This window comes from Lacerta agilis, chromosome 18, assembly GCF_009819535.1.
Source record: "Lacerta agilis isolate rLacAgi1 chromosome 18, rLacAgi1.pri, whole genome shotgun sequence".
NCBI classification, from domain to species: domain Eukaryota; kingdom Metazoa; phylum Chordata; class Lepidosauria; order Squamata; family Lacertidae; genus Lacerta; species Lacerta agilis.
In genome coordinates, this window is record NC_046329.1 from 2,777,750 (window position 1) to 2,805,528 (window position 27,779).

The 27,779-nt window shown below is 47.0% G+C and overlaps 1 protein-coding gene across 1 annotated transcript in view; it reads right to left on the minus strand.

The window, feature by feature from the left end:
* Window positions 1-10,880, minus strand: part of COMP (cartilage oligomeric matrix protein) — a 37,336-nt gene extending 26,456 nt beyond the window's left edge. Inside the window, 2 exon segments of the mRNA XM_033136774.1 lie at window positions 4,312-4,397; window positions 10,627-10,880. Coding sequence (XP_032992665.1) covers window positions 4,312-4,397; window positions 10,627-10,702 — 162 coding nt within the window. The 5' untranslated portion in view covers window positions 10,703-10,880.
* Window positions 10,881-27,779: the final 16,899 nt, after the last annotated feature.

Genomic DNA, 27,779 nt, shown 5'->3' on the forward strand with positions numbered 1-27,779 from the left:
AGAGGCGGACACGACTGAACGACTGAACAACAACAACAAGGTTTGATCTTCTTGCAGTCCATGGGACTCTCAAGAGTCTCCTCCAGCCCCATAATTCAAAAGCATCAATTCTTCGACGATCAGTCTTCTTTATGGTCCAGCTCTCACTTCCATACATCACTACTGGGAAAACCATGGCTTGAACTATACGGACCTTTGTCGGCAAGGTCTACTTGAGGTAATCACCTCATCTGGCAGAAGGCTGGAGGTTTACCGTTTGCTTTCCAGCTCGCAATTAAAGTGTTGCCAACGTGTTGTGGTTTTTTAAAAAGCTTTAATCTAACCCAGACCTTCCTGTAAACCTGGGCAGAGCAGGCCTGAAGGGACCCGTGGTGGTTTTAGCTTCCACTGCCAGATTTTTATTTATTTTAATTTCTTTTTGCGTTTTGTGGGTGGGTGATTTCTATATTTCAGGAGAGACTGACAAACACCACCCAACCTCAAAGTGAGGAAGGGCATGTGCGACCTTATTTTGGAGATATGCCCCCCCTTTGAAAACATATATTTCAAAAGGGCAGAGGCTGAAGATGAATGGGTGTGCAGTTAGAAGGGAGTAGCGCAAGAGCTCGTGAAAAGTTCCTTTTCTTTTTCCCCAGAAATGGCAGAGCAGAAGGAGCAAGGGAACTGCTTTGTGATATCAAACTAGAGCCAACAGTGAGCAACCAGGATGCCCCCCACCCAACAGCACAATAAAGAAAACTATCCCCTGTAATATGCTTCTAGTTGGAGGTAGGCTGCTCCTGAAGGTGGAAGCTCGACTGACAGTGGCAAAGTGTTAGTTCTGGGCCCATAAGTTGCCAGCCCCTCGTCTTCCTCAAGTGTAGTGGATTTTTGGAGAGGGGTGATCTGAGTTTAATGGGTATGATATTAATGAATGTGATGAGCGGGAATAAATTAAGATGACTTTATGTAGAAATGATTTGTTGGGGCGGGCGAGCACAACTGATCTGAAGCAAGGAGTGTTGGGAAATTAATTGGTGGAGGGGGTGTTCTTTGTGTAAATGAAAAGAAGAACGAATTGGGTGTGGATAGCAAATGCATTGAATAATTCATCTGGGCTGCCCTTCTGTGACACTGAAAATCCAAATTTAACTCCAGGGAACAGAAACGGCTAAGTTTATGCAGGCCTCATTGTCCTAATAAACCCCAAATCTTTTAAGTACCTAGCCATACAACCAGACAGACCACACCTTGTTGTTCCTCCCCAGAAGCTGCTATGTGCAGAGGTAGCCTGCCTCTGAACCTGGAGGCTCTACCTAGCCACTGAGGCAATGGGCAGCCAAAAGACTTTGCCCATGTGGATTCACCCCCCAAAAAACATTAAGAACGTAAGCAGATCAGGCCAAACAGGCCCCCCCCCAAATGTCTAGCATACTGTTCTTGCAGTGGCCAGTGTTTCCTGGGACTGGTACTCAAACACACTGCTCCCTTCTACTGCGAAGGCAGAACATATAGCCAATGTGTCTGGTTGATAAGCCTTTTCCTGCATGAGTAGAGAATAGGGGGTCAGTGATGGGGAGGGGGCCAATGGGGGGAGGCATCCAGACACCATTATGGGCAACCGGACGCCATTATGGGAAGCCTGCAAGCAGGACCTGAGTTCAAGAGCACTCTCCCCTCCTTCAGGAAAGGGTTTTCTTTCTTTTTGGAAAGACAGGCCCCTGACTGGAAGGCCCATCTGGCCCCCGGCGGGGGTCTCTCCGAGAGGCTTGCGAGTGGAGGCGTCCTAGCTGCCTGGGGGCAGTGGGGAAGATCTGACTTCATCCCAGCAAGGACGACGGCCGGAGAGGAATGCACGCACGGCGGTGACTGCCCCCGGAGGGCCCCCCCCGGCTCCGCAAGAGTTTGTCCTGGCACAGAGAGGGCCAGTCTGCTTTTCCAGTTTGCTGGCAAGGAGAGGCGGCAAGGGAGCCGGGGGTGGAAGGGGAAAGCGCGTCTGGAATGTGGAGTTACACAAGAGAGAGGCGGCCGGACAAAGCAGACTTTGGATGGCGCAGGGAGGAAGACCCCCAGACGCTGCATCGCCCCCATAGCATCGGGGCAGCCATCTTGTTGCATGCCCTCCAACATTTCTCCAACGAGGACAGGAAAAGCGGGACGTTCTGGGATCAAATAAAAAACCGGGACAGCTTCTGTAAATCCAAGACTGCCCCTGAGAAATAGGGACACTTGGAGGGCCTAGGATGCTGGGGGGAGGCAAAAACCCCTCCGGGAAGCCAATGTGCTTCTCTCCTCTGCTATGTGGCCCCAGCAATATGCAGTCTTGAGTATAAAGAGTCTGTTATGCTGACGTTCTCGCTAATACCAAACGCAGGTGGCAAGTCCCAACAGGGGTTGGAGCCCAAAGCAGGCAGGGCCATTGAGAAAGTGGGGCTTGAAATCTCACTTGTGGGTTTTCTGCAATGGGCATCTGCATAGCTGTCAACCTTCCCTTTTTTGCAGTGGGAAACGGCGCTGGAATGTGGGGATTTCCTGCAAAAAATGGGAAAGTTGACAGCTATGGGCATCTTATCCTCCTTCCCCTAGAGCAGGCATATCCCAAGTCCGTTTCGGGGGCCTAATCTGGCCCGCCGGTTGGTTTGATCCAGCCCCTGTGGCGGTTTATTTCCTGGGGTAAAATCCTAAAAAAAAACCAAAACCATTCAACAACTTCAATCCTAAAAAAATGCCCAACAATTTCAACCCTAAAAAAAAGGTCAACAACTTTGGTCGGCCCTCACTTCATCAAATCTGGCCCCCTTTGCAAGAAGTTTGGACACCACAGCCCCAGAGATTTGTTTGGAGAAGCAGGACGTAAGCAGAGGCCTGTTGTGTGGGCCAGAGGGAAATTAAATCCACCCAACATTTTGTTTCCGATGGGTGTACAGCAAGGCACCTCTAGGGAGGCAAAAGTCCCCCCCTCCCAAACTCGCCGCTGCCCTGTGGTCTGTCCCAAGAATCTAGTCTTGGGGATGGAGAAATTAATTGGTCTAAATAGGGGGTGGAGAACTGTGGTCCACAACCCACAGCCTAATTTCCAGTTTGCCATGGGGTGAACAAAATGAATGGAGTGATGGAAGGAAGCATGGGGTGGGGGGAGCCCTCTTCACACACCAGGGGTTCTCTGTCTCTCTCTTGTTGGGTGGGAAGGAAAAGAGAGAGAGAGAGAGAGTAGCCCCTGACAGATTGTCCCCAAGGGAATGTGACCCTCAATAGATTTTATTTATTTTTTAAAAGGCTCCCTCTCTCCTTTTCAGGAGATTCTGGAGGCCTTGGATTGGCCTAGACTCTTTAGGTTCAGGATCCTTGCCATTTTCTCCCAGGTCACAATATCGTAATTGCTTCTTGTCCATTATAATCAGGGGTACAGAATCAGTTCTTGGGGTGTTCTCCAACGGTAGCCACGCTCAGACAGACCCACTGAAATTAAAGACACAGTTTACTCCAGTCCATTATTTAGGTAGATGCAATGCAGAAGAGGGTCCCCCAGATCATAGAATCCTAGAGCTGGAAGAGACCCCAAGGGCCATCCAGTCCAACCCTCTGCCAAGCAGGAAACACCATCAAAGCATTCTTGACAGATGGCTGTCAAGCCTCTGCTTAAAGACCTCCAAAGAAGGAGACTCCACCACACTCCTTGGCAGCAAATCCCACTGTCCAACAGCTCTTACTGTCAGGAAGTTCTTCCTAATGTTTAGGTGGAATCTTCTTTCTTGTAGCTTGAATCCATTGCCCTGTGTGCGCTTCTCTGGAGCAGCAGAAAACAACCTTTCTCCCTCCTCTATATGACATCCTTTGATATATTTGAACATGGCTATCATGTAACACCTAAAGGCAGGATTCGGCATCTGGGGTGGGATGCCGACCAGCGTCGCCCTGCATCCTCCCCCTGCAATTTCTTTGCAAGCTTCTAGTCCTTATGACTGCGCACGATAGCCGGCAAGCACTAGAGAACGCTGCAAATGAGGAAAAGCCTGCAACTTGGGGTGGCTGTTGGATAGAGGTGACCCCATGCAAAACACATTATTGCTCTACGAACATTATTGCATACGCACCCCATGCAAAACACATTATTGCTTTACGAATCCTAGAAATAATTATCAAATGCTTAAGGGTAACTGTTGCTGTTGTTATTATTTAAAAAGATCTGGTATGCAAATAGCCTGTGCACAATTAGTACATAATTTGATGGTGGGGAATGGCTTTCGTCTGCCATGCAGGGTTCAGGTGTTTTAATCTTCCTCTCCTTTTTAACTGAAAAGGAGGATGCGACCGGCATCGCGCTTCCCTTACCTGCTGTTTCAGCAGTTCTGTGATCTGCCGCAGGACCTGGTTCGTCTCCCTCATCTCCGAGAGCATCTGGGGCGAAAGGTCTCCGCCTGCAATGAGAAAGCAGCGGATATTTTCCTGTTACTTCAGGGGGGCAAGAGAATCACGGGGTTGACTCGGAGCTAAGGCACCTGCCCACCGCCGTATCCAGCCTTTTGAACACAAATACCTGACCAGTTAGAAATCTCAGGGGAGCTGCCTGCCTGAGTCACTTCAGAGAAACCATGATTTGGGAACAAGGTATAGCAGTTAAGCAGAGAAGCCATCTTCAATCATGCTCTGTGAAAGTAAAGCACCAAAACCAGGTCCCCCCCCCCCCCTCTTTTTACAATTGAAATCTGCCCCCTTGCAGTTAAAGCCGACCCCTCAATCAACTCTTGTTTTAGTTGATTAATCTATTCACAGAGATAATTCAGTTTGGTGGCACCTGAGACCCACCCCTACTCCCTTCTCTTTGTCCAGCCAGCCACCTCAACCAATCAACTGCTGCTATTGCTGTCCAGCAACAGATAGCCTGCAACTGAATAGGGAAGTTCCATTTTAGCTATCTTGACCATCACCCATTGATAGACCTCTCATTCTCCATGAATTTATCTAACCCTCCCCCCGCCCCCACTTTAAAGCCATCCGGCTGCTGCAGCAACACCTTGTGGCAGTGAGTTCCACAAGTTTAATTATCTGCTGAGTGACATACTGAAATTCATTTTGTGGATCAGTTGAGATTAAATGGATGAACCCAAGTGAGGAAATACTATACTAGATAGATAGATAGATAGATAGATAGATAGATAGACAGACAGATAGATGTAGATATATAAAACCATTTCTATTCATTTTTTCTTCATCTATACTTTATTTAATCAAGTACCTTCTTAATCACTTTCCCCTGCTAAACTAAAACCTCCATTTTTTAAGAGGAGGGCCTATAGCCTAGTGGGTAGAGCACCTGCTTTGCATGCAGAAGCTCCCGGGTTCAAACCTGGCACCTCCAAGGAATATCTCCCTGCCTGAGCTCTTGGGAGAGCTGCTGCCAGTCAGGGGAGACAAGACTGCACTAGATGGGCTAATGGCAGCATCCTGTATAGCATGGACTGTTCATGTTGCACTGGTCATGTTGTGCAGATGTCTGATGATCGTCTTCCAAAGCAACTCCTCTATTCCGAACTTAAAAATGGAAAGCGTAATGCTGGTGGTCAACAAAAGAGGTTCAAAGACTCTCAAGGCAAATCTTTAAAAAATGTAGTATAAACACTGACAACTGGGAGACACTGGCTTGAGGGCACTCCAGTTGGAGAACAGCCTTTACCAAAGGTGTCATGGGCTTTGAACTCAGGACGAAAGGGAGAAACGTGCTAAGAGGAAGGCACACTTGGCAAATCTACACCGTGATTGACTCCCGCCCGGAAACCAATGTCCCCACTGTGGAAGGACGTGTGGATCCAGAACTGGCGTCCACAGTCACTTACGGACTCATTGTTAAAACCGTGTTTATGGAAGACAATCTTACTCGGCTACTAGGGATCGCCAAAGAAGGAGGATAGCATGGGTAGGCAATCTAAGGCCCGGGGGCCGGATCCGGCCCAACTACCTTCTAAATGCGGTCCAGGAATCAGCGTGTTTTTACATGAGCAGAATGTGTCCTTTTATTTAAAATGCATCTCAGGGTTATCTGCGGGGCATAGGAATTCGTTCTCTCCCCCCCCCCTTCAAAATATAGTCCGGCCCCCCACAAGGTCTGAGGGACAGTGGACCGGCCCCCTGCTGAAAAAGCTTGCTGACCCCTGCTGTGTAGGGAATCATAGAATTGTAGAGTTAGAAGGAACCATGAGGGTCATCTAGTCCAACCCCCTGCGATGCAGGACTCTTTTTGCTCAACCTGGGGCTTGAACACACGACCCTGAGTTCAAGAGTCCTCACGCTCTACGGACTGAGCTATCCCACAACAGGGTGCAAACAGAGCCACGATAACTTTGGTCACCCTTTTCTGCACTTTCCCCCACAATTCCTTAAGGTCCTTTTTAAGACAAGACAGGGCAGTTTGGGGTGCCCACGATCAGATACCTTGTGGTATGTGCACATCTGTGGAGCTAAAACTTAAGGGTTAACTGGTGTGTGTGTGTGTATTTGTGTGTGTGTATTTGTGTGTGTGTGTGTGTGTGTGCATGCCTGCCTGCCTGCCATTGCAATTACACAACTTGTTCCAACCCCAATTAAGCCCTGGAAATCGGCATCTTTCATCCACCCACCCTGCAAGGTAAATTGTCCAGAAGCTCGTTTCACAAGTCCGTTCCTGCTCAAACTTACAAAACCTCGGGTTTTTTTAAGACTTTAAAAGGTTGCAGCTTCCAGTGTTAGGCCATATGCTCCCCCCCCAAAAAAAAACACCCCAGAAGTTATTTCCACAAACCCCGCCAAATGATTTGCCCCCCTCTTTGCCTCGCTCTCGCCCCCCACAATTGCAGAGCAGCCAGTGGTGGAGCTGCCTCAGGGAGACCCACTTTTCATTCTGGTTTGGGGGAGAGGAGCTAACCCTCTCCCCCCCCCCCAGCAAAAACCACCTCCCTCCCTCCCTCAATTTTGATCTGCCAGGACGCTGGGCAAGGGGCCTTCTTTGTAGTGGCACCAACACTTTGATCTACTCACTCTCCTCCAAAGTCTTGCCCCTCTAAGACCTCCTACCTGCTTATTATTGCTCTGTCCACCCTTCCCGGGAGTGTACTGTGCTCCTAACGAGACCCTTATTGATTATTGCTCATCCATCCTGGTGTGATAAGAGTCATCCTCACTGAGGACTGCTCACATGCCCTGACTGAACTATTGGGAGGGGGGGAGCACCTTTAAAACTTTTAAAACATGTTGTGTATTGATTCAAGGGTTATCATAGTGTCTGTATTCACATTAGGGGAAAAGTAATTGCCTTCCTGTTCCAGAAGGAACAGCTACTAATTGGTTCATTCAAGCTGCTGCCTTTGGATCCTCGGTCTTATTGGTTCCCACCAAAAGGCAGCTTTGTGATTGCTTGAGATTGTTGCCTCCAAAATGTATCCTTTCTAGCCAGTCTTCTGTCCCTATAAATGTAGCTTCCCTCTCCTCAGTCTCCAGTCTTGTTTGCCTCAATAAAGAGTGTTACATGAAGAAGCTGTCTCCTGCCTGCTATGCCAGAGAGCTGAAATCACTTGCTGAAATCACTAACCTCATGCTACAACAAAACAAATATAAAATTAATACAAAATAAAATAAAAAATTCCTTCCAGTAGCACCTTAGAGACCAACTACGGTAAGTTTGTTCTTGGTATGAGCTTTCGTGTCTGAAGAAGTGTGCACACAAAAGCTCATACCAAGAACAAACTTAGTCGGTCTCTAAGGTGCTACTGGAAGGAATTTTTTATTTTATTTGTTTTGACTATGGCAGACCAACCTACCTGTAAATAAAATTAATAATACTTCTCTCTCTCAGGGCATACACACTGCCCTCCCCCATTTCCAATAAGGACACTCTTCCTATTTTCTGGTATTCTGCCCCTCTCCACTAGTCAATGTTCCCATTCTCTCCCCCCCCCTTTTTTTTGGGGGGATGCTTTTTTCCAAAATGGTCCGGAATCACACAGGATCCTGTGTTCCTGTCTTGGGCCGGGCATCCCCTCACTGCCGTTGGAAGTCGTACGGCCCCTAAATCTTCCTTTCTCGTTTCCATGTCAAGTGACAAAGCGTTAATTCAACCTGCAAGTGGGGAGGTTTGCCTGTTGCCCAGGGACACCTCCAGACCAGGCTGGAAAAGACCCCCCGAGCCTGAAACCCTGGAGAGCCACAGCCAGCCATTGGATTCTTGTGGCAATGAGTTCCGTGAGTTGACTATACCCGCTGGTCAGTTTTTTTTCACTGATCTGGCTCAACTGTTATGAAGCAAGCAGGAACACACTTCTTACATGGGTCCAATTTCCAAGATATTTAGGAGGAGCCTCCTCTGCAAGAGGACTGGAGGGCGGCAACACGAGAGCAGGGCCTTTTCTATGGTGGCTCCCTGCTTGGTGGGAGACCCGCCTGGTGCCTTCACTTCATATCTTTAGACACTAGGCCGAAAACGTTCCTCTTCTCCTAGCCCTAGCCTTTTCAACTTGGGGTGAGTATTTTTTATTTTTTTGCGTATAAGACTACTTTTTAATCCAGGAAAATCTTCTCAGTATAAGTCGGGGGTCGTCTTATACGCCGGGTGGAGAATCTGCGGTCGAGCATATCTCAAACTCTATATTTTAACTGGAAAAGTTGGGGGGTCGTCTTATACGCCCAGTCGTCTTATACGTCGGAAAATACGGTATGTATTTTTGTTGTTTTTATATTGTAAACCACCCGATGATCCTCAAATGAAGGGTGGTATGGAAATTTAAATCATCATCGTCATCACCATTTTTGCAACGCAGTTCTCCAGGCACATAGTATGTGCATAAAGATGCATGCATTAGTGGAAATATTTTTTAAAATTGCTTTGCAAAGTTTGTACAGTATGCAAAATCGCATACCAAAAGGTATACCTTATGGAACTCCCTGCCTATTGAAATCAGGCACGCTCCTTTGCTGACTCTTTTCTGCACCTGCTTAAAACATTTTTGTTTATGCAAACATACCCAGGCTGGACATGTCGATATGTTGACTTTTTAAATGTATTTTACTGCTAATTTTAATTATTTTCAAGCATTTTAAACTACTTTCATTAATGTTTTTTTAATATTTCCTGCAGGTCACACCGAAGTTTTTACCAACAATCAAGCGTTATATATATATTTTATTATGTAAAATAAATAAATTATAGGATAACCGCACAACAAAATTCTGATGAATCTTCAGGAGGATTTAAAAAAAGAAAAGAAAAAGAAAAAGCTTTGCAAACTAATGTGGAAAGCTGGTTAAGTGCACAATAACAGGAGGAAGAAAGACAGAAATCATATGCAATGTAACATACTCCCATACATTCTTAAATAGATATGACCTTATTATCCTAATACATATGTATGCAGATATTAAAATCCTACTGAATTCTGTGTAAACTCCTACCAAATGTTGTCATAATCATCCAAACAAAGTCTACATCTGTAAGACGTATTCTACACATCTCCTTCCCCCCCCCCTCACTTTTCTTTTCTTTTCCTCTGTATCACTATTTATTAGAATTGAAATTGTTAAAAAACAACAACCAATAATGGGGGGTGGGGGTGGGAAATAGGATTGACAGATTTGTCCATCTTTACATGAGGAAATGTGTGTATATATATATCTCTCTCTCGAAGGCAAATGCAGCTGAGCTAAAATGGAGCTTGCTTTCTGCTGTCCCAGGGGCAGGATTTGGACCATTGGATTCGAATGACAATAAAGGAGAATCGGACTAAACACCAGGACTAAACTTTCTGATGTGGAACAGTCCGACTGTGGGCTCTCCTTCCTCGGAGGTTTGTAAGCCGAGGTTGGATAGCCACCTGCCATGTCATGGACTTTCCAGCTGTAATTCCTGCACAGCTGGGGATTGGACCCTTCCAACTCTCGAATTCGAGGATGCTAAAGATTACGTGTAAAATAATTGTGCTGATTGTTCGCGAAACTTGGTTCGTCTCTAAGGTGCAGTTAGCAGCCAGCTTACCTAGGCAAACATAAACCATGCTATCAAAACAAAATATAAAATGTAATATAAATAAAATATAAAATATATATAAATAAAATCAAAAAATCAAAAAATCCTTCCAGTAGCACCTTAGAGACCAACTAAGGAAGGGTTTTTTGATTTTTGATTTTATATTTTGGTTTTTGATTTTATATTTTGTTTTGACAATGGCAGACCGACACGGCTACCTACCTTTAACATGCTATCAAGATTTAATAAAATACAATAAAAAATTCCTTCCAGTAGCACCTTAGAGACCAACTAAGTTTGTTATTGGTATGAGCTTTTGTGTGCATGCACACTTCCTTCATATACCTTCAGATATCCGAAGAAGTGTGCATGCACACAAAAGCTCATACCTATAACAAACTTAGCTGGTCTCTAAGGTGCTACTGGAATGAATTTTTTTATTTTGTTTCGACTATGGCAGAACAACACCTGTAACAAGATTTAATAAGGAAACCAGGATATGATGCTGGACTAAAACAGAAAGGGAACGGATCACAGGAGCCTCAACGGGGATGACTTAAAAAATCAAAAAAAAAATCAACCTGGATGATTTATTTTACAAACCCACCCCCTGACTTCCTTGAGAAAGAACAAGACTGCAAAAGGGAATCTTAACTCACCTCTTCCTCCAGGCATCTGGCCTGAACCCCAGGAGCAGAGGCTCAGCAGAAAAATTAACCTCGGAGCGACAGTCATTCTCAAAGCCTGATGGTGATGCCCGAGCAGGCAGCCTGCCCCCCCTTTTAAGAGTCTTTTGTATATATAAAAAAAATTGGCTCGAGAACTCGTGAACCTCGGCTCCGCTCCCCCTGCTGAGTGCCTGGGCTTTGCTGTTTATGAAGCTGCATTTCTGCCTTCTGAAGTTTTTATTCGCTCGGATGCTCAAAGGAGACGTCATCCCTGGCTCCTGCTCCAGCGGGAGAGAGCGAGATAAATTAAATTAGAAGAACAAACAGTGTACGAGAAAACCATCAAGATTACCTCGCGGTGGTGGATTGGCATGTTTTTTTTAAAATTTTCTAATGAAATCAGGGAGAAAAAACAACTCCGGGATTAAAATGTTGGAGGGATTATTTCCTCCGTAGCATTCTTCAAAACTCACCTTCCCCTTCCCCCTGTCCTTGTGGAACCTTGGTTGGCGAAAAGTTGACCCTTACATACATCCCTTCTCCCCGCCACTTCCTCTCCCACCACTGCTGAAATTCCAACTGTAAGCTCTTTGCGGGCAGAGAGCTACTCTGCTTTGGTATGCCGAAGAAGCATCTTGAGCTTGGCAGTGAGTTCATGCTTCCTGCTGTGCTTAGCTGAGGCTCAACCACGGCAGACAGCTTGTGCCCCCCCACTCCTGAACTGCCCCCTCCGACGTCCACTTGCCCAGGCTTCCAAGGCCTGGCCAGTGGCCCTCTACAACGGGGGTAGCCAACAGTGTTCATCTCCGGCTCCCTGACCATTGACTGGGCTGGTTGGTGGGCATCGGAATGCATGCGCCTCGGGGGTGCTGTAGACTACAGTTCCCAGCATCCCTTGCCACTGGTCCTGCTAGCTAGGGATCATGGGAGTTGTAGGCCGAAAACATCTGGAGGGCAGAGGTTGAGGAAGCCTGCCCTAAAAGGCCTCGGTCCTGTATACCTGAAGGAGCGTCTCCACCCCCATCGCTCAGCCCCGGACACTGAGGTCCAGCTCCGAGGGCCTTTTGGAGGTTCCCTCACTGCGAGAAGCAAAGCTACAGGGAACCAGGCAGAGGGCCTTCTCGGTAGTGGCGCCCGCCCTGTGGAACGTCCTCCCATCTCATGTCAAAGAGATAAACAACTACCTGACATTCAGAAGATATCTGAAGGCAGCCCTGTTCAGGGAAGTTTTTAATCTGTGACATTTTAATGTATCCTAATATCTGTTGGAAGCTGCCCAGAGTGGCTGGGGAAACCCAGCCAGATGGGTGGGGTACAATAAATTATTATTATTATTATTATTATTATTATTATTATTATTATTTTATATACAGGGCTTTCTTTCTTTCTTTCTTTCTTTCTTTCTTTCTTTCTTTCTTTCTTTCTTTCTTTCTTTCTTTCTTGGTGCTAGCAATTGGTATCTTGCGATTTTCTGAACTGTGGGCTGCAGCCCTTCCCCTAAAACTAAATCAAGGCTCCGGTCCTCATGGTTGTGAATAAAGGGCGAATTTACATTGCACCTTTATACTGCACCACTCCGTCCAGCTCAGTATTGCCAACACTGACTGGCAGCAGCGGCTCTCCAGGTTTTCAAACGGGGAGCCTTCGCACCTCCAACTGGAAGTGCCAGGGATTGAACTGGGGATTTTCTGAAGGCAAAGTTACAGTCCCTTCTCCAGGCAAACATGACAGCTTGACCGATGTCTTCCCAACCCAGCCGGCAAGCTGTTTTTTCCCCCAACAGGAGCGTCACTTCAAAAGAAGTCTTGTGTATGTAATTTTCTTCTCCTTCTTCTTCTTTAAAGAGGGTTGTTTGTCGGTGTTGTGGAAGGGAATTTGCGGAACATGGGTTGAAGCTGCAGGAGCAGACAAGCGCCTCTTGTGAGACCATCCCAACAGGAATTCTCATTAAGAGGGCTGGACTTAGAATATGGACAGGCCAGCCTCAAAGTCCAACATTATTAATTTTTTATTTTTTTAAAAAAGAAAAACCCCTGCGCCTAGAAATGTCCGTTCCAACACCAATAAAAACGAGGCCATATGGAAAGAGTGGTTTTCTTCATCCAAGCGAGGTGTTAATGGATTGTTTTTTTGGAGTGGGGGAGCCCCTCCCCCAAATTTCGGAGGCCAGGCACCTTGCAAAAAAACAGAGCGAGGGTCACCTCGTGGTTATGCTTTGTTCGACACCCCATCGTAAAGACAGGAGGCTGTGCCCTTTCTGTTGCCAACTTCTGTTTACCAGAACTGCTCCTGCGCCTTTAACAGCAGCGCTTCCAACGTAGCAGATAAAAGTTCTTCCCCGCGGTGTACGGAAAGAGTCAAGGTTCAGCTGCTGTGTCAATGTGAGTCGTGCCACAGGAACCAACATGTTCTTAAGCTGTCCTGACAAGAGAACTGTCTCGGTGGTCCGCAAAAAGCCCCCCCCCCCCGGTCTATGGAGGCAAGACTGGGAAACGGGGCCTCCTCGGTGGTGGCCCCATCTTTCTATAATTCCTTACGCAGGGCAGCAGCCGAGCTAGGTTTACTGATGAGATTTTAAGTTTTAACATTTCACAGAGGTTTCAGGATGGCAGGTAGATGGGCTTGGTATCAAAAACTTGAATTTTCAAAAGGTTGTAGCATTTACCCTTACCCAGTTGCCCCAAACACCTTCTTTTTAAACTGAGACTAATGGAAAGTGATGGCTAGTGAAGGCTATTTAAACAAGTAAATTTGGGCAGGGGGAGGGAGAGGGGGAGAGTAGCAAAACGGTCCCTAAAGGGGGGGCATTTGAAGGGCACTCCTGGTGGTGAATGGCATTTTTGCTTAAATTGCAGTTTGCTTGTTGTCACTGCCCTCACTTGCCTTCGTTGGTGTCATTAGCAGTGCCGGATTTACGTATAAGCTAAACAAGCTACAGCTTAGGGCCCCACTCTCTGGGGGGTGGGGTGGGGCCAAAAATTTTAAAGCGGAAAAAACTGGATGTACATTTGCAAAATATAAGATAAAAAAACAAATAAAAGAAAACCTACATGCAGCAACAGTGTTTGGTTGGGCTCCTATGATTTAAGTAATGAGCCCCGTTTGCTAGCCTGCTCCCTAAAATATCACGGGTTTGCTCCTTTCTATATATAGGGTGCCTACGTTCTGCATGGACTGGTTGCAGGGCAACATGTGCAAATGGCTTGAGATACCTACCGGTATTACAGTAGGTCCATAAATTGCCATATAGCATATATTCAACACAAAAAAACAGCGACAAATTGTGATGGACAGCTGCACATATAAAGGGCCCCATTACCTTCAGTAGCTTAGGGCCCCATCAAACCTACATCCGGCCCCGATCTGATGAGCTGCAGAGCATCATGAAAATGTTCCGTTTGCTCCACGAGTCCTGGTGTGTGTGTGGGAGACCACCTAGAGAGAGGAAGCACATACTGCCAGGAACAATAACCTTGAGCAGGACCGAATATTCACATGGTGATGTTTCAGGACCAACCCCCCCCCCAAAAAAAAAACCAAAAATGAGAACATTGTGCAGAACCTCTGTTTGGCTGCTTCTAATTTGGACCCTGCTGATCCTGATTATTTTTGATATTTGTGGGCTGGGACGGAGCCATTGGTCCATCTAGAATTGGTCCATCGGCTCTGCTGTGACCCGAATTTTCCATCAGGCTGCCTCATTTGGAGATATCGGAAGCAGAAGGCTCATTCCATCAGCTTCGCTGGAGGCCCACTTCCATCAGACACCCCCTGCCTCTGAACGTTGCCAGCTGGTCAACATTAGGAGCAGTCGTTTAGAAACCGATGCTTGAGTTTCAATTTTCCTCTTCCCTCCTGCTCCCTTTCCCCTTGTGTGTTGTGTTGCGAGTTGGTTTAATATTGTAAGCCTGCCGGTCGGGACTGTCTGGTTTTGACTGTGTGTAATCTGCTCTGGGAGTTTTTTTTCTGTCTGAAAATCAGGGTAACAAAGCCTCTAATTGAAACGAATAAATATCACCGTCTGAATCGATTGGCAGCCTTGCTGGCGAAGTCAAATTGCTGGATAATCACAGCGCCTGCTGTGGCCGCAGAGACCGGTAACTCGCGGCTGCTGCCTCCTGTGTTGTTTTTGCTGTGTTCGCAGCACCAAAGTGATCTCCCTGGGGCTGGAGGTCCCAGGCTGTCTGGAGGCTGCCCTGACCACAAGACCCCCCTCTCGGCTTCGCCGAGCTGATCCAAAGGAAAGCAAAGCAAGACTTCTGTCTTGGGCCCAGTCTTATTCAACATCTTCATCAATGACTTGGATGATGGGCTTGAGGGCATCCTGATCAAGTTTGCAGATGAAACCAAATTAGGAGGGGTGGCTAATACCCCAGAGGACAGGATCACACTTCAAAATGACCTTAACAGATTAGAGAACTGGGCCAGAGCAAACAAGATGAATTTTAACAGGGAGAAATGCAAGTACTACACTTGGGCAAAAAAAAAAAAATGAAAGGCACAAATACAGGATGGGTGACACCTGGCTTGAGAGCAGTACATGTGAAAAGGATCTAGGAGTCTTGGTAGACCATAAACTTGACATGAGTCAACAGTGTGATGCAGCAGCTAAAAAAGCCAATGCAATTCTGGGCTGCATCAATAGGAGTATAGCGTCTAGATCAAGGGAGGTAATAGTACCACTATATTCTGCTCTGGTCAGACCTCACCTGGAATACTGTGTCCAGTTCTGGGCACCACAATTCAAGAAGGATACTGACAAGCTAGAAGGTGTCCAGAAGAGGGCAACCAAAATGGTCAAAGGCCTGGAAATGATGCCTTATGAGGAACGGCTTAGGGAGCTGGGTATGCTTAGCCTGGAGAAGAGAAGGTTAAGGGGTGATATGATAGCCATGTTCAAATATATAAAAGGATGTCATATAGAGGAAGGAGAAAGGTTGTTTTCTGCTGCTCCAGAGAAGCGGACACGGGGCAATGGATTCAAACTACAAGAAAGAAGATTCCACCTAAACATTAGGAAGAACTTCCTGACAGTGAGAGCTGTTCGGCAGTGGGATTTGCTGCCAAGGAGTGTGGTGGAGTCTCCTTCTTTGGAGGTCTTTAAGCAGAGGCTTGACAGCCATCTGTCAGGAATGCTTTGATGGTGTTTCCTGCTTGGCAGGGGGTTGGACTGGATGGCCCTTGGGGTCTCTTCCAACTCTAGGATTCTATGATTCTATGACGTCTGGCACCAACTTGCCAGAAGGAAGTGTACAAGGTACTGTTGAATTGTCTTGTTAGTCCACTCCAGATTGTGGTCTGCAAAGTATGGATTTCACTACCAAAGCCTTTATCACGAATGAGTAAGAGCTCTTTGACGAGGGGGGTGGTCTCCCTCTGGAGACTGTGGGCTCTCCTTCCTTGGAGATTTTTAAGCAGAGGTTGGGAGGCCACCTGCCATGGATTCTTTAGCCGAGATTCCTGCATTTCAGGGGGTTGGACTAGAGCAGTGTTTTTCAACCACTGTTCCGTGGCACACTAGTGTGCCGCGAGATGTTGCCTGGTGTGTCGTGGGAAAAATTGAAAAATTCAAGAGAATTACTTTATATATAGTCAATATAGGCACAGAGTTAAATTTTTTAACATTTTCTAATGGTGGTGTGCCTCGTGATTTTTTTCATGAAACAAGTGTGCCTTTGCCCAAAAAAGGTTGAAAAACACTGGACTAGAGGACCCCTGGGGTCCCATCCAACACTACAATTCTGCCGCAAGGCAGCAGAGGTTCAGGTCCAGAGTTTTCCTTCTTCCAGATGGGCTACCTCCCCAGGTTCGTGAGCCTCATTTATCCAATTGACAGCAGCTGTCCAGGATTTCAGGCAGGGGGACATACCCAGCCATAGCTGTCAACTTTCCCCCTTTTTTTAAAAAGGGAAATTCCCTTATTCCGAATAGGATTCCTCGCAAGAAAAGGGAAAAGTTGACAGCTATGTAACCCAGCCCCACCTGGGAGGTGCTGTTGGGGAGCGAACCCTTGGACCCTCCGCAGTAAGGCCAAAGTCTAAAATTACTGAACTGCATCACTGGCCCCCTCTTAAGCTGCCAGTTGGTCCCAGTACAAATTAGTTTAGCCAGGAAAGAGAATTCCAAGACTCTGCTTTTTCGGTAAGAGGAGGTGATGTTCTCCTGCCTCCTGGACGGGGTCTGGAAGTTATTTTTCTCTATGTGTGTGTCGTTTCTTTTTCTTTTTCTTTTTGTGCGTGGCAGAAGCACGAGAGACCCAGTAGCCAGCGGATGGCCTTTGGGGATGCTTTTGCTGAGCACACGGCGTCCCAACAGGGTGAGATCACTCCTTTCCTTTATTTTCCTTGGAAAAACACACACCCTGAGCCATTCCTCCGATGGTTCGGGGAACTTGTGGCTCTCTCCAAAGCTTGCTGTTTCCCCCCCCCAAACAAAGCCTTTACCCACAGAAGATGAGGACAAACACACACCCCCCGCGGGCCAGGTGGCTCCTCTCTGACTTAATGAAGACGTAGTCTTGGGAGCAGGAGGAAGAAAAAGGAGCCGGGAAGCTTAAGGATGCTGCAGAACTGCCCTACTGGGTCACTCAAAAAGTGAGTCTACTCACAACACAATCCTGTTCCCCACAAAGGCCAACCAGGTGGCTCAGGGAAGCCCACAAACAGGGAGGCAACAGCTCTCTCCCATGGTTGCTCCCATGCCCTATCTCAGAGGTAGAATGCCCTGGACATGGAAGTTCTGCTTAGGCCCTGGCAAAGGATGTAGAAAGAAATGTGTCGGTTTGGACCAACGCTGTGCCTGCTCTGTGTTCAGTTCCTAGCATCTCTAAGGAATGTGCTCTGTCTGAAACTCCAGAGCAGCTGCTACCAGTCAGTGCGAGCAGACCACATAAGCCAAATAGACCAGCGGCCTGATTCTGTATAAGGCGACTCTTTGCGTTCTTATTCTTATCCTGATTCATGCAGTGGAATGCTTCCAGGAAGACGAGCGAGGGGGATGGAGGTAATTCAGGGGTAGACTGCCTCTGTGTGTGGAGGCCCCATTAATAGCCCACCTAATGGAATGACCTGCCTCCCACCATGGCTAATGAGATGCCTCTGGAAAGGCCACAGGGAGGGCAAGAAGGCAATAGCCCCCGCCCACCGCTTGCCAAAACCTGTCACCAACACTGGCTTTTGTTGAGAAAGTATCTAGAGAGATCACAAAGCTGAGTCTATCTAGCTCAGGGGTAGGCAACCTAAGGCCCGTGGGCCAGATGCGGCCCATTCGCCTTCTCAATCTGGCCCACGGACGGTCTGGGAATCAGCGTGTTTTTACATGAGTAGAATGTGTCCTTTTGTATAAAATGCACCTCTGGGTTATTTGTTGGGCATAGGAATTCGTTCATCCCCCCCCCCCAAAAAAAATATATAGTCCGCTCCCCCCCCCCATGGTCTGAGGGATGGTGGACCGGCCCACGGCTGAAAAAGGTTGCTGACCCCAGACTGCGGGAGGCAGTGGAGGATAGGGGTGCCTGGCGTGCTCTGGTCCATGGGGTCACGAAGAGTCGGACACGACTGAACGACTGAACGACAACAACATATGTCTGAACTGCAGCAAAATTTTGCAGTGCGCTGTCGTGAACCAGCCCACGGCTGAAAAAGGTTGCTGACCCCTGATAGCCCATCATTCTCTTTCTAACTGCAGCCAGCCAGGTGCCTTCAGCAGTTCACCAGAAGACCCTGAAGTTGTAATAGCTATCTCCTGCCCACCCTAACAAGGTTACGACGCCTGTCTCCAGCAGTGATCTGCACACATAGTCACAGGCTGTAGGAGCACCAGTTGGAGAGCTGGGTCTGGACCAGGGCTGAGAGCTGATTACAGAAGCTAGGGAGAGACCATTGCACCTGAGGTGGTTGGGCAGGACTCCCCAGAGGAACCTCCGAGGCCACCAGGACCTATAAGGCTGGAGACGGGACCCTGGTGGGCACATTCCTTTCCCAGCACCTCACCAGTTCAGGAGCTCTTCAGGAGGGAGGCTGTGGAATGGGGGAGGAGTGCTCATCTTCAGGCCAGAAGGTTGGTCCTTTAAGGCTCTGAAGGTCTCCACAGGTGAGTTTAGCCTGGAGGCGGCAGTCCAGACAGAGGTACAAAGGGCCTCAGTCTACTTCCAACCTCTGTCAGGGGGCTTTTCTCGGAGCTGTCCGTGGTTCAGCAACCTTTGTCCAGCCTTGCCTCTTTCCCCCAGCGGTTCCGGCATTGGACCAGAACACGACAAACCTCAGCTGCAGTGTGTGTGTGTGTGTGTGCTGGGTAAGCTCACTTAGGGAGGAGGGTCCTCCGAAACCCGGAGCCAACACAGCTAACCACCCTCTGCTCTCTGCCCACAGTATCTGGTCCTCTACCTGGCAGTCATGGAGAATGGCCAGTGTTCTTAGACCTAGTTTTCCTTCCGTAAGTTGGGCATCGAACCCATTTTCTCGGGGATAGGTAAAGGTAAAGGGACCCCTGACCGTTAGGTCCAGTCGTGAACGACTCTGGGGTTGCGGCACTCATCTCGCGTTACTGGCCGAGGGAGCCGGCGTACAGCTTCCGGGTCATGTGGCCAGCATGACTAAGCCGCTTCTGGCGAAACCAGAGCAGCGCACGGAAATGCCGTTTACCTTCCCTCCAGATCGGTACCTATTTATCTACTTGCACTTTGTGCTTTTGAACTGCTAGGTTGGCAGGAGCAGGGACTGAACAATGGGAGCTCAGCTAATCGCCCGGATTCGAACTGCTGACCTTCTGATCGGCAAGCCCTAGGCTCTGTGGCTTAACCCACAGCGCCACCCACGTCTTTCTAGGGGATACTTTCTGCATAACAAACTTCCCCCTCTCCAGCTATTGGTTGGTCTCTGGTGATGTCCACCTCTATTCTGTTGTTGTTGTTCAGTCGTTCAGTCGTGTCCGACTCTTCGTGACCCCATGGACCAGAGCACGCCAGGCACCCCTATCCTCCACTGCCTCCCGCAGTTTGGCCAAACTCATGCCAGTCGCTTCGAGAACCCTCTCCAACCATCTCGTCCTCTGTCGTCCCATTCTCCTTGTGACCTCTATTCTACTTCTTCCTTAAAAAGAAGCTGTTTGCTCAATCAAAATGCCAATCTCTCTCTCTCTATGTGTGTGTGTGTGTGTGTGTGTGTGTATAATATTTTCAGGATGGAGGGCAAGCAAGGAAGAATTGAGTCAAGGGCATAAAGTGAGCCAGGAACTGAAAACAGTATTAGGCTGAAAACATAAGGCTGATTTCTGGTAAAATGTCGGGATCCAAATGAGAAACATGATGCCAAAGTGTGTGTTTTTGTGACCTCCCGCAATTGGGTCAGAAGTCCCGTGGTTGTGTGTGTGTATGTGTGTTGGGGGAATATCAAGCCTCAGCCGCAGGAATTGCTGGTTTCTGCCACCTCTTCTTGCTCCTATTGTCCAACACTGGTCCATTTCATGATTTCATCGCCACCTGACCCGTGTTCCTTCCACCTCCTCCTCCTCCTCCTCATCCCACGGAGCGTGTTCCCTTTCCATCGGTTCCTCTTTCAACCAGTAGCTCGGCTACCGCCTAGGAACTCAGCCCAGGGTTCTAAGAAGAGGAGGGGAGGGGGAAAGCGATTGTCTTTTAATTGAAAATGACATGAGTAGCAAAGGAAAAAATGTCTGATGTTTCCTGCCAGGCCCTTTTAACAGCTCCTCTGGGCGAGCGATTACGCTATGCTCTGCGTTGGGTGGCGGTAGGAGAAGCAAGCTCTGGCAAGCCCCGGCAGGGCGTCTGCAAACCTCATCACAATGAACCATTTGGAGAGCGAAAGGGGGAATGAGGAAAAGAGGAAAAGAACGGACAAACACACAGGAATCGGCATTCTCTGTGGCCAAAGTAAATGAAGGCCACCGGAAAATCAGCAACAAAGTGGCCCAGCCAGATGGGTGAATTGGATAAAGGAGGTTGTGGTTCTGGTGGCTGTTTTAACAGCCCTTGTCCAGACTGCTTGTTTGGAAGATTCAAGACAGCCTACAAGCCAGGACATCCTTCACACAACATATAGTTCAATGTCCACTGACTTGGATGGCTTTAAAAGGGCACTCGGCAAATTCATGGAAGAGAAGGTTGTCTGTTGATGGCTGAGGCTCCATGTGCCTCCATGTCTTGAGGCAGGTCATCTTTATCAATGACTTGGATGATGGGCAGGAGGGCATCCTGATCAAGTTTGCAGATGACACCAAATTGGGAGGGGTGGCTAATACCCCAGAGGACAGGATCACACTTCAAAATGACCTTAACAGATTAGAGAGCTGGGCCAAAGCAAACAAGATGAATTTTAACAGGGAGAAATGTAAAGTACTACACTTGGGCAAAAAAAATATGAAAGGGACAAATACAGGATGGGTGACACCTGGCTTGAGAGCAGTACATGTGAAAAGGAACTAGGAGTCTTGGTAGACCATAAACTTGACATGAGTCAACAGTGTGATGCAGCAGCTAAAAAAGCCAATGCAATTCTGGGCGGCATCAATAGGAGTATAGCATCTAGATCAAGGGAAGTAATAGTACCACTGTATTCCGCTCTGGTCAGACCTCACCTGGAGTACTGTGTCCAGTTCTGGGCACCACAGTTCAAGAAGGATACTGACAAGCTGGAACGTGTCCAGAGGAGGGCAACCAAAATGGTCAAAGGCCTGGAAACGATGCCTTATGAGGAACGGCTTAGGGAGCTGGGTATGTTTAGCCTGGAGAAGAGAAGGTTAAGGGGTGATATGATAGCCATGTTCAAATATATCAAAGGATGTCATATAGAGGAGGGAGAAAGGTTGTTTTCTGCTGCTCCAGAGAAGCGGACACGGGGCAATGGATTCAAACTACAAGAAAGACGATTCCACCTAAACATTAGGAAGAACTTCCTGACAGTGAGAGCTGTTGGACAGTGGGATTTGCTGCCAAGGAGTGTGGTGGAGTCTCCTTCTTTGGAGGTCTTTAAGCGGAGGCTTGGCAGCCATCTGTCAGGAATGCTTTGATGATGTTTCCTGCTTGGCAGGGGGTTGGACTGGATGGCCCTTGGGGTCTCTTCCAACTCGATGATTCTATGATTCTAAGTGATGTTTCTGAATACCAGTTACTGCACGAGGGGAGAGTGCTCTTGGGTTCAGATTCTGCTTGGGGGCTTCCCATGGGGGCATCTGGTTGGCCACTGTGAAAACAAGATACTAAACTAGATGGGCCTGATCCAGATGGCTCATCTTCTGTACATATGTTCTGTTTTGCAGCCAAAAGTCTTTGTGCAGACAGCAACATGAGAACGGGCCTTTTCCGTGGTGGCTCCCCACTTATGGGATGCTCTCCCCAGGGAGGCTCACCTGGCCCCTTCATTACGTATCTTTAGGCGCCAGGCGAAAACGTTTCTCTAGAACCAGCCGTTGTCTGATTAAACCAGGCTTCCTCAACCTCGGCCCTCCAGATGTTTCTGGCCTACAACTCCCATGATCCCTAGCTAGCAGGACCAGTGGTCAGGGATGGTGGGAATTGTAGTCTCAAAACATCTGGAGGGCCGAGGTTGAGGAAGCCTGGATTAAATGATCTGTGGCCTTTTAAACATGTTTGTGGGAGGGGGGAGGTGTTTTTTTTATTTTTAAAGTTACATATTTTTGTGTTTTTATACTGTAAACTGCTGTGATCTTCAGATGAAGGGCGATAGAGAAATTTAGTAAGTAAGAATAACACTTTGTTGGCTACCATCCAAAACATGTAATGCATAAATTAAAAAAAACAAACAAACCATCAGTTAAAACGAAACAATCTGCTTCAGTGAAAAGTTCATTCTGTTTGTTTCTTCGGCAATGCCAGCCATTGTCTCCAAAAAACCACTCAACACCCCTCAGAGTGCTTGGCAGAAGGGCAAGCTTCATAGCTGGCACCAAAATAAATCATTATTATAATCTCCACTTCCCCCAAATCAGGTTCCAATAGGGTTTCATCCCAGTGAGGTGTGTCTCCAGTCCGGATGCCGACCCAGCGCTGCCTGATCTTCTTTCCACAAGCGCTGCCCATTCGTTTGTTCATTTGCTCCCCCTCAGCCATATGGCGGGCTGTAAAGGTTTTCCCAAATTTAGCCTTGGGCCCTGAGCGATGCCTCCCTTCCGTCCACATAAGCTGAACATTGTTAATTCTGTACAGATGGGAGGATTGTACACATTCCCCAGGCTCTGCAAAGGTCTCTCTCTCTCTCTCTGGCCAAACTCTTCTGTTGCTCAAGGAGGAGTCTTATACAAGGCGGCTCTTTGTATAGCTGCCTGGGCCGCCTGCGGTTGACAAGAGGTGGTCCAGCTTACCTTTCCGTTCCTCCTTGCCCACTGAGTTAACTGCCTGCCCTTTTGCTTCTGCGACACTAGTCCTTTTCTACGGAATTGACGCAATTCGTTTGCTCAATTTATTACAGGGGAGAATCCGGCTGGCTTTGCTGCCAGACTCCTGCATTCCAGTCTTCTCTGCCATCGCCTTCCTGTCTTCTCCCCACTCACCAAGTCATGGGTTTAGGGTGGAATGGGGTAAATTTCTAGATTATATGACAGATTGTAAAAATTTGTAAGCACTTACAGGTTTGATGGAATTCTTGCAGCAGGACAAAAATGTATAGACAGAAATGATAACAATAAGACAACAAAACATGTGAGAAAGAAGGTAAAGCGTTGGAGTGATGAAAAACTAGAAAACCAGAGAAGGAAAGGAAGGAAGTCAAAAACTTGGCGGAGTTTGTGTAATATTGTACAACCTTATATGATGAATATATTTGTATTTTGTTTGTTGATAAAAATAAAAAGATGTTTGCAAAAAAAAAAAAAAAAGACATGGGTTTAGGGTGTCTCCCGCTTTGACATGTAGCCTCTTTACAGAGGAGCTATACGGAGTGTCTGAGGCACTGGTGGAGAGGGGCTGTACGTCCGTTTCTGCTGGGGGCTTCAGTGCCCCGAAAGTTTCCCGTTTGTATTTCCACATTTAAATTTAAGGGAAGGGCCACAGCTCAGTGCGAGAAAACATGCTTGGTTCAGGCCCTGGCTGGGAAAAGCCCTGTGGGTGGCGTCAATACCAGTTTGTGTGAACAATTCAGTATGAAGCATCTTCTTATTTAAATCTATTGATAAGCTTGTTGAGAATGGGGAAGTTCTGTTGCTTGGTGGGAGAGCAGTTGCTTTGAATGCAGAAGATGCAGGGATTCATCTACAGGTAGAAGGGGAAGAAATGGAGGCAGTGAGAGATTTCACTTTCTTGGGTTCCATGATCACTGCAGATGGTGACAGCAGTCACGAAATTAGAAGACGTCTGCTTCTTGGGAGGAAAGCAATGACAAACCTAGACAGCATCTTAAAAAGCAGAGACATCACCTTGCCGACAAAGGTCCGGATAGTTAAAGCTATGGTTTTCCCAGTAGTGATGTATGGAAGTGAGAGCTGGACCATCAAGAAGGCTGATCTCTGAAGAACTGATGCTTTTGAATTATGGTGCTGGAAGAGACTCTTGAGAGTCCCATGGACTGCAAGGATCATAGAATCATAGAGTTGGAAGAGACCCCAAGGGCCATCCAGTCCAACACCCTGCCAAGCAGGAAACACCATCAAAGCATTCCTGACAGATGGCTGTCAAGCCTCTGCTTAAAACTTCCAAAGAAGGAGACTCCACCACACTCCTTGGTAGCAAATTCCACTGCTGAACAGCTCTCACTGTCAAGAAGTTCTTCCTAATGTTTAGGTGGAATCTTCTTTCTTGTAGTTTGAATCCATTGCCCTGTGTCCGCTTCTCTGGAGCAGCAGAAAACAACCTTTCACCCTCCTCTATATGACATCCTTTGATATATTTGAACATGGCCTTAACCTTCTCTTCTCCAGGCTAAACAAGAAGATCAAACCTATCCATTCTGAAGGAAATCAGGCCTGAGTGCTCACTGGAAGGACAGATCCTGAAGCTGAGGCTCCAGTACTTTGGCCACCTCATGAGAAGAGAAGACTCCCTGGAAAAGACCCTGACGTTGGGAAAGATGGAGGGCACAAGGAGAAGGGGACGACAGAGGACGAGATGGTGGGACAGTGTTCTCGAAGCTACCAACATGAGTCTGACCAAACTGCGGGAGGCAGTGGAAGACCAAACTGCGGGAGGCAGTGATCTGGTCCATGGGGTCACCAAGAGTCGGACAGGACTAAATGACTAAACAACAACAAACTGATGTACAGTTAGAATAAAGACAATCAAAATAGAAAGTAAATTAAAAAGAAGATTAAAGAAAGCAGATTACTATGGTTGATATTAGACCCGCGTAGAGGACGAAGGAAGTCAACAAACAAAATGGAGTCAAATTTAGGTTAATATATATCTTTATTTTTGAGATGTTCCTTTTTTCTTTTTTGTTCTTTTTTCTATTTTTATTTTCATGCTAATATATTATTTGTATTTTCTTTGTAATATATTGTATGTCTGTGTTGTTTTATGTTTGTTTATCAGCATATAAATAAACTATTTAAAAACAGATAAAGTCTTAATTTAATTTTTAAGGGATAGCCCCTTGATAAGAGCCCAGGCACTGCAAGCTTCAGTCCTCTGCATCTCCATGAAGGGGCTGGGAAAGACTACAGTTGTGGCCCAAAACATCTGGATGACACCACTTTGTGAAAGGCTGGGGCAAGATCAGGGCCAAGGAGAGCAACCATTTCCCAAAAACAGAGCGTGCCAGTAAGCATGAATAACATGTGTTTCACAATGCCCTTTCTACTCAACCCCTTTCCTGGGTTTAAACTCCCGTGTCTCGGAAAAATCCTTTGCCTGCTTGCCCAGTGTTGATTGGAATTGCAATATGTATTTAGGGTGAGAGGAGTGAGGAATGTGTATGAGCCCATTGAACAGCATATAGAGTCATAGAGTTGGAAGGGACCCCCAAGGGTCCTCTAGTTCAACCCCTTACACTGCAGGAATCTCAATTAAAGCATCCATGGTCGTACCCAGCGAGGGGCAGGGGGGGCAGCTGCCCCTCCCCAGAAGCAAAAAAAAATATTAAATGGTTATAAAGTGATGAAACGAAATAAAATTAGGTAGGGCAATGGCGAGTGATCAGTGGTTTAACACACTGAAATGGTGTAAAAACCGAGAAGTATCTAGAGCCACGTAGCGACTGGTAGAGGAATCTATGTCAGCCAGCCAGTGGGATTCAAGGGAGGGAGAGGTCTCTAGCGGGCTCTAGCAGAGAGAAGAGGGAATCTTCTAGAGGGGTCTAGTGAGTTCCACGTCACTATATAAACTGAGCCGCCCGCCGCTAGTTGATCAGTATTTTAAGTGCTTTCCCTTCCACCCTGGAAGTTTTGATGGAAGTAATAATAATGGAATACCGAATGGTTTAGTTTATATAAAATATGCAAGGATTTCTGTTATGTAAAATGAACCATGGGACGCGGGTGGCGCTGTGGGTTAGACCACAGAGCCTAGGGCTTGCCGATCAGAAGGTCAGCGGTTCGAATCCCCGCGACAGGGTGAGCTCCCGTTGCTCGGTCCCAGTTCCTGCCCACCTAGCAGTTCGAAAGCACATCAAAGTGCAAGTAGATAAATAGGCACCACTCCGGCGGGAAGGTAAATGGCGTTTCCGTGCGCTGCTCTGGTTCGCCAGAAGCGGCTTAGTCATGCTGGCCACATGACCCGGAAGCTGTACGCCGGATCCCTCGGCCAATAAAGCGAGATGAGTGCCGCAACCCCAGAGTCGTCCGCGACTGGACCTAATGGTCAGGGATACGTTTACCTTTACCTTTAAAATGAACCATGGAAAGAGAAGAAGGGAAGTCATTGGTATTTTAAGGTTTGTATAAATGAATACTCTAAATTGTAAAACGGAAAATTTAATAAAAACCACACACACACACACACTGCTTTTTTTCTTTAAAAATGTTTGGGGGTACTCTCATTTTGACTCAAGGACACCACCATTTTATAGTTCAATTGTGGTTCCAGTTGTTTCATCCCTCTGCTGCTGTGATCTGGGCTTTTGGGCTGAACATGGAAAGAAAGAGGGAAAGGAGCAAGAGAGAAACAATCCTGAATTACAGAATCATTTATCTCATTTTCATTTTTTGTCCCCCCCAGGCCACTTAGCATAAAAGCTGCTACTGACTCTGGGTGTTTATACTGAATCGCATAGAAAATAGAATGTCCTTCAACAGCCCTCTGGTGGAAGAAGAATGAAATGGAGTGGATAGAAATTTTTCTCCCTTTTCAAATGGCACTAAAATTCAGGATCTGCCCCAGTGAGATCGGCAGTAGATTCAGAGAGAAAGGACTCGTTCACACAAAACGCTGGTGGGTTTTCATGAGGATTCCCCCCCCCCCACTTCAAAATCACAAACTGAGGTGGAAATGTGGAGCACTGAAAATGAAAGAATGATAAACTTAGAAAAACAAAACAAAATAAAAAATTCCTTCCAGTAGCACCTTAGAGACCAAGTAAGTTTGTTCTTGGTATGTTAGTTAGTTGGTCTCTAAGGTGCTACTGGAAGGAATTTTTTATTTTATTTTGTTTTGACTATGGCAGACCAACACAGCTACCTACCTGTAACTGAGAAAAACAGAAATGGATAGATTTGCAAAGCTTTCCCAATTACCAGGTAATTCTACTCACCTTGGCTTCTCTTGGCTTTTCTCCAGCTGGACATACTTCACTTCACTTCTAATTTCTGACTTGTAATGGATCCACATCACCAGAGACAGATCCGAAGGGACTGTTAGATTTTGCCTTCTCAAATATGAGGGAACAACCTGTGTGTGTGTGTGTGTGTGTGTGTGAGTGAGTGAGTCTACACAAAATACGTATGTGGAAGAATAGACTGTTAGACCTTTAAAATACACCCTTGTGAATGTCAAAGCTTCCCTCTTCCGGCAGCATAGGAAAAGACCACATGTTCGGTAAGTTAAGAATGGTTTACTTACAAATTCTTCAAAGGTCAGATTCCATACAGCATTCAGAAACAGTTGCATAGGCACTAAAACTTGGCTTAGTGGCGAAAGTTCCTGAATTGTTGGTACAGAAACACAAGAACTGTTTGTGAGAGTCACTAAGCTGGAGCAACCCAGCTAGCCTCTTCACACGCATAGACTGGAAGGGAACAAAGCC